At 46.8% G+C, this 7,500-nt stretch overlaps 1 protein-coding gene across 1 annotated transcript in view; it reads right to left on the reverse strand.

Moving 5' to 3' along the window:
- Positions 1-7,500, reverse strand: part of sptbn5 (spectrin, beta, non-erythrocytic 5) — a 137,427-nt gene that overhangs the window by 31,998 nt on the left and 97,929 nt on the right. The window contains exons 59-62 of the mRNA XM_035994943.1: positions 6,120-6,208; positions 4,824-5,010; positions 3,832-3,900; positions 149-292 (exon numbers count right to left, since the gene is read on the reverse strand). Of these exons, the coding sequence (XP_035850836.1) occupies positions 149-292; positions 3,832-3,900; positions 4,824-5,010; positions 6,120-6,208 (489 nt within the window). The remainder of the gene's footprint in view (positions 1-148; positions 293-3,831; positions 3,901-4,823; positions 5,011-6,119; positions 6,209-7,500) is intronic.

Raw genomic sequence — 7,500 nt, forward strand, 5'->3', positions numbered from 1 at the left:
TGAGACTATTTAGCAGACGATTGGGATTATTTTAAAGAAATGCAAACAACCCAGGGCTTTTTTTCCCCTTATCCCAAAATGCATCTGTGGTGTATCCAGACCTTACTCTGCAGCGTGCACGAGTAAACTCTCTTCATGTCTTTTGTACCTCGTTGAGGAAGGAGTGGATGCTGAGCGCCTCCTGCAGGAGTTTCCCCTTCCTCTCCGCCTCCGTCATCAGCGCCTCACGGAGACTCTTCAGCTCCTCCAGACGCTCCCGGATGTCGTGAGACGCAAAGTGGCGACCTCTGACCTGTGAGGGACGACATAATGAAGTATTTGCAGAAAGATATGAATTACATACAATATATATAAACTTTATTTCAGACCCAGAGGGATCCATATCACAGCAATAAAAAACACAGAGTATAACATAAAATACAAATACAGAAATACAAAACCTTCCACAATGTTCAGTGTCTGACATACAGACATGTTCGCCAATGGTTCCACAGTCTGGAAGTAAATCTGACAGAACTGCGTACAGGGTTAGCTAAAACAGTAATCAGGTTATTTTTGGACTCAGATACCCTACACATAAATCTATACATCAGGTTACGTAGAGCAGCAGAGCAGGTAGGTACCCGACACTGACAAACATATGGCTTGCACTGGAGCTTGGAGCTCTCAGCAGCAGCCTCATGCTGCCATTATAAGCCACTGTGAGTTTTCTAATGCTGCCTTGCATTAAAATAAATAGAATTTAAAAACAAGCAATAACGGTGCAGGAGAGGAGGGAAGCCTAAAAGGCTTATTCATCGTCCTCCCCTTACGCAAAAAAAAGGACAAAAATACACTTAAACGTTATAATATCTCTACACAAATAAAAAATACAACAAGCAATACAGCAAACAAACAAACAAACAGGCAAACATAAGATACCAAATGTATAGAAATATCAAAAAGTATTACACAAAATAAAGCAAGTAAGAAAAAGTCATAAAGAGACTGTAAATGTCTTATCCACATGGTTATTTACCTCTTTACTATAACAAACAGATTTAACAGTTCAAAGAGTTCTATTAAAGGGTGATAGAATGATTATATAGGGCAGTGTTTCTCAAATGGGGGTACGTGTCCCCCTAGGGGTACTCTGGAGGACTGCAGGGGGTACGTGTCCCCCTAGTGGGGCTCTGGAGGACTGCAGGGGGTACGTGTCCCCCTAGGGGTACTCTGGAGGACTGCAGGGGGTACGTGTCCCCCTAGTGGTGCTCTGGAGGACTGCAGGGGGTACGTGCCCCCCTAGGGGTACTATGGAGGACTGCAGGGGGTACGTGTACCCTAGTGGTGCTCTGGAGGACTGCAGGGGGTACGTGTCCCCCTAGGGGTACTCTGGAGGACTGCAGGGGGTACGTGTCCCCCTAGGGATACTCTGGAGGACTGCAGGGGGTACGTGTCCCCCTAGGGGTACTCTGCAGGACTGCAGGGGGTACGTGTCCCCCTAGTGGTGCTCTGGAGGACTGCAGGGGGTACGTGTCCCCCTAGTGGTGCTCTGGAGGACTACAGGGGGTACGTGCCCCCCTAGGGGTACTCTGGAGGACTGCAGGGGGTACGTGTCCCCCTAGGGATACTATGGAGGACTGCAGGGGGTACGTGTCCCCCTAGGGGTGCTCTGGAGGACTACAGGGGGTACGTGCCCCCCTAGGGGTACTCTGGAGGACTGCAGGGGGTACGTGTCCCCCTAGGGATACTATGGAGGACTGCAGGGGGTACGTGTCCCCCTAGGGCTACTCTGGAGGACTGCAGGGGGTACGTGTCCCCCTAGGGGTACTCTGGAGGACTGCAGGGGGTACGTGTCCCCCTAGGGATACTCTGGAGGACTGCAGGGGGTACGTGTCCCCCTAGGGGTACTCTGCAGGACTGCAGGGGGTACGTGTCCCCCTAGTGGTGCTCTGGAGGACTGCAGGGGGTACGTGTCCCCCTAGTGGTGCTCTGGAGGACTACAGGGGGTACGTGCCCCCCTAGGGGTACTCTGGAGGACTGCAGGGGGTACGTGTCCCCCTAGGGATACTATGGAGGACTGCAGGGGGTACGTGTCCCCCTAGGGGTGCTCTGGAGGACTACAGGGGGTACGTGCCCCCCTAGGGGTACTCTGGAGGACTGCAGGGGGTACGTGTCCCCCTAGGGATACTATGGAGGACTGCAGGGGGTACGTGTCCCCCTAGGGCTACTCTGGAGGACTGCAGGGGGTACGTGTCTCCCTAGGGGTACTATGGAGGACTGCAGGGGGTACGTGTCCCCCTAGGGGTACTTTGGAGGACTGCAGGGGGTACGTGTCCCCCTAGTGGTACTCTGGAGGACTTCAGGGGGTACGTGTCCCCCTAGGGGTACTCTGGAGGACTGCAGGGGGTACGTGTCCCCCTAGGGGTACTCTGGAGGACTGCAGGGGGTACGTGTCCCCCTAGGGGTACTCTGGAGGACTGCAGGGGGTACGTGTCCCCCTAGAGGTACTCTGGAGGACTGCAGGGGGTACGTGTCCCGCTAGGGGTACTCTGGAGGACTGCAGGGGGTACGTGTCCCCCTAGGGGTACTCTACAGGACTGCAGGGGGTACGTGAGACATTTAACAAAATGTTTAACAAGGCTGTTGTCCAGAACATTGTTCCTCTTTAAGTAGACTTTTTGTTTTTCTACCAAAAATGTGACATTTGTGTCTCCTTCTTTGGACCTAATCTATCCTTCCTTCCTTCTACTTTTTACAAGTTTCTCGCTTTTTTCGAAAGTTATGTCACTGTTTTTGAAGTTTTTTTTATACTATTTTGACCTATTCTTGCCTTACTTCCTTCTTTCTTTCTACCATCTTTTTCCAAGGTTTTGAATTTTTTACAGTATTTGTCTCCTTTTCTCATCAGCATTTAAATGTTTTTTCAGATACATGCTGTTGTTTAGTAAATCTATCACTGACATCGCTGTATTGTTCCTCTTAATATAATTATTTAGATATTAGATATTTTTCTACCAAAAATGATTAGCGCTGGTCAGGGGGTACTTGGCTTAAAGAAACAATTCAAAAGGGGTACATTATTGAAAAAAGTTTGAGGACCACTGCTATTGGGTATTTCACACTGTCCCTTAAGGTCTCCTAATGGGGTATGTAACATTGGTTGGGCTGAAAATGGCCCGGGTGCTGTTCTATGCTCTCCCTTATATGGTATGTTCATGAATATTTAAATGAGCTGCGTGCTGATTGGTTGGTTTACAACGAGCGAAGCTGAGGAGCAACAGCACCCACTGGGACCGGCAGCTCGCGCTGCTCTGTACCCAGCGCACAGTCACCTGTTCTGGGGTAACTGTACCACCAACTATCGCTAACCTGGAGCGAAATGTGAAAAGTCTCAGCATTCCCTGTACAGCCTGTAACACCGCATTTACAACCGTGGTTCGCTTTCATTATCCTTGAAAAACTTCCAAACTTTCTTCTTTGTAATTCGTCCGTGGAAGTACACAGAGCAACGCGCAGCTAAACTAGTGTCTGAGATTTTTGTGACCTACATTCAGAACACCAGCTGGTCTCAGACCAGTGGTCTGTATGTAACCTTTTGGGCGTGACAAAGTTACAGACCAGAGCCAATTAAGGTAGAGCCACGAGTTGACGTCAACTATTAGCTTCGTTGGGATTCGCCCGTTTTCAGCAGCAGTTTCAAAATGTGAGATTTGCAGAGGAAGAGGTGTCAATGGAATTTTGAGGTTCTCTGTATGCCTATTTTGCCCACCAAACTGTCGTTATTCAACTATGACAAGGTAAACTCAGTTTTGCATTCTATCACCCCTTTAAGGAGGGATGTCTCCTCACCAGACTATGCCCCGCCTCCTGAACTGCCTGGACCAATGGGGCGCGGCTTAAGATCTCCTGCATCATAGCCTGAAAAACAACAAACACAAATATTAAAACCAGCAAAAAGTTAAACCTCTGCTAGTTAGAGAGGCTTTTAATTGGACATTTTGGGGAAAGATTCATCCATTTAATTAAATGGCAGCTTTGGTATTTTTTAACCTGGACCCTATTTTGTCCATTTTTTGGGTGTCTAAGTAACTGTTATTGAAATTGGTCCAGTATTAAGCAAGCTGCAATGTAACATTAATGTGCAATTGTGCCCCTTCAATTATTCTAAGTGTTTGACAACATTATGGAAAGGATCCCTACAGAGATAGACATTTTAGTTAAAGAGTAAGATACTTCACCCATCACCAAACTCCACCAGACTCCATGTAAATAATCAGTGATTTTATCATCGTAAAACACACTTCATTCAAAGTGGACAGAAACTAAATAAAACTATTAAAAGCCGTCTTGGTTCATCTTTCCACTGTTCCAACAATCACCACTCTGGTTTGGTTGAAATAAACCCTTAATTCACCCATTTACATGTGGAGATATGCTGGCTCTATACACGCTAAAAGTACTGATTATTTACATGGAGTCTGGTGGAGTTTGGTGTTGGTGATTTCGGGGCTGTTTCATGTTAAACTAAAAGGATCTTACTCTTTAACTAAAAGGTCTATCTCTGTAGGGATCCTTTCATAATGTTGTCAGACACTTAGAATAATAATCTGAGTCTGTCAGCAGCAACAACAGAACTTTTAGTGGACGCTAACTGCTGCTGAACATTAGTCCTGTAGGGTTACATTACAGCTTGTTTCTTGCTTAATACTACTGGACACATTTCAACGAAAGTTGCTCCTATCAGTCACTTAGACACAATAACATAGGAAAATAGAGGCCAGGTTAAAAAATACCGAAGCCAGATAATAATGTTATCAGTGCAGTATGGTGCGTTTGAGTACCTGGTGTTTGTGGAGCAGCTGCTGGGCGCTGCTCAGCGAGCTCCCCCAGTCTTTAGCCGTGACGGAGGGCAGTCTGTCGCTGAGCCAGACCACCTCCTCCTCCAAGTCTCTGTAAAACTGGAACAGAACCTGCCAGGCCTCCAGGGTTTCCCTCCGGCTCTGCAGGGGCTCCGACAGACTGTTGTACCTGATAGAGTCGAGAACATCTGTCATGATTGTGAGTTCTGTTTCCCGTTTTATTTTGAAGTCTGTCTTGTCTCCCTTGTCTTGTCTAGTTTACTTCCTGTCTTGTGTTTTCCACCTTCCACCTGTTCCCCAGCCTAGTGTCACCTGTTGCTTGTTTCCACATTTACTTTGTGTATTTAGTCTCTGTGTTTTCCTTTGTGTCTTGTGGGAGCATTCTGTCATGTTGTAGACCAGGGGTCTCAAACTCGCGGCCCGGGGGCCAATTGAGGCCCGCGGGATGATATTTTGTGCCCCCCCCCCCCCCTACTTGACATCAAAGTTTAGTTTCTGTTCTTCTGAAATGCACCTTTTTGCTGAGTCATTGCGTGTGCCGCGCTTGCCACGCTTTTATTTTATTTTTTCACTTACGGGCTACCATAGCTAGTCTCGTGACAGCTTCCTGTGGCGTTTGTTGTCAACGGTTGTCAAGCTAGCCAACCGTGAAGTACCTGGGGAAGGATCAACGTTAGTCACTTGTTTGAAACGTGTTGTGGAGTGACGGAAAATATCTGCCATCACCCAGTTCCAGTCATGTCTCTCTCAAAACGTGCCGTGAAGAGAAAGGTTGGTGACGAGCACAGGCAATTTCAGTGAAATTGGGAGACTTTTTTCTATCGAGCACAGGGGCACCCCTACATGTCTCATACGCACAGAGAAAGTTGCGGTGTACAAGGAATATAACATCAGACGTCATTACTCAACTAGACATGCTGAGGAGTATACAACATACCAGGGAGATGAGAGAAAGAACCGGGTCGCCAATCTTAAAAAATGTCTATTGAGGCAACAACATTTATTTAAGAAAGCAAACAAAGAATACTTTTGTTGAATACTTGACGCGGCCCAGCCTGACCCACACTCTGCCTCGAGCGGCCCCCAGGTAAATTGAGTTTGAGACCCCTGTTGTAGACAGTACTCGGATACATCTAGCGATCAAAATTCTGGTAAAAATCGGCCGGATTTCTCCTTTAATTTGCAGTGGAGTATTTTCACAGTGTGTATTAGTACTTTTACTGCAGTAAAGCATCTGAATACTTCTTCTACATAAATCAAATTAAACAGTAGTCAGACCTGTTGATGGTGTGGGCCACTCTGGTCTGGATCTCCTCCGCCAGGAAGTTCCCTTGAGAGTGGAAGCTCTTGGCTGTTTCCACCAGACCCTGTTAGAGTGAAATAAGAGATAGAATCAGTAGAGGAGATAGCGTGGGTGCGTGGGTGCGTGGGTGCGTGGGTGCGGCCGCCCCAGGGTCCCGTGCCAATTAGGGGCCCCTCAAACGGCGCCGATCTTGCGTCACTTGACGAGAACGGGGCCCTCAGCAAGTGACACGTTGCAGATTATTAGCTGAAAGAAGCTAATTACTGCATATGATCTCACGTTGTGATAATCCAGCTTTTCTTATCAAACATATATACAATAGTGCCATGTCAATGATATAGTGTGGCACTGATTGAGCGCACCTGGCCTGTTCAGCACCATCGCTGTCCATCAGCTGTCGCTGTCCGTGGTGCTGAAACATTTTTACTTTGTTCGTCAATACAAACTTGTCAAAAAATTTGACTTTTCTTTGTGTTTTCATTGACATATAGGCTGACTTGGCTCAACAAGTGACACATTATAACGTGCATTCATCAGATATTTTACAGGTTTTTTTTTTTTTTTTACGGTTTTAATTTTAAAATGACTTGGTAGCAGAGGGCCCCATGATGAAGCTCCACCCCCACTGTACTGAGAGTCTAGCTCCGCCCCCACTGTACTGAGAGTCTAGCTCTGCCCCTGGATAGAATAGATAGATATACAGTGACATAAGTGAGTACACCCATGCTAAAGTTGACTAAAAGAAATTGTCTTTTGAAAATTGATCTTAATGCCTTAATTTAAAAAATGAGGAAAAATCCAATCTTTAAGGACACCATACCTAGAGATTAACATGGTTTTATGTCAGTTAGCCTAATGGCTGGTTTGATTTGCATTGAGAGATGATCTTATGGAAAGTACCCCATCCCAATCTCTAGGTATGGTGAAGGGTATGTGATGATGTGGGGGTATGGTGAAGGGTATGTGATGATGTGGGGGTATGGTGAAGGGTATGTGATGATGTGGGGGTATGGTGAAGGGTATGTGATGATGTGGGGGTATGGTGAAGGGTATGTGATGATGTGGGGGTATGGTGAAGGGTATGTGATGATGTGGGGTATGGTGAAGGGTATGTGATGATGTGGGGGTATGGTGAAGGGTATGTGATGATGTGGGGTATGGTGAAGGGTATGTGATGATGTGGGGGTATGGTGAAGGGTATGTGATGATGTGGGGGTATGGTGAAGGGTATGTGATGATGTGGGGGTATGGTGAAGGGTATGTGATGATGTGGGGGTATGGTGAAGGGTATGTGATGATGTGGGGGCCAAGGGAACTTTATCAGGATGCATAGTATCCTGGATCCATGAAATAACT

Source organism: Sander lucioperca, chromosome 18, assembly GCF_008315115.2.
Source record: "Sander lucioperca isolate FBNREF2018 chromosome 18, SLUC_FBN_1.2, whole genome shotgun sequence".
NCBI classification, from domain to species: domain Eukaryota; kingdom Metazoa; phylum Chordata; class Actinopteri; order Perciformes; family Percidae; genus Sander; species Sander lucioperca.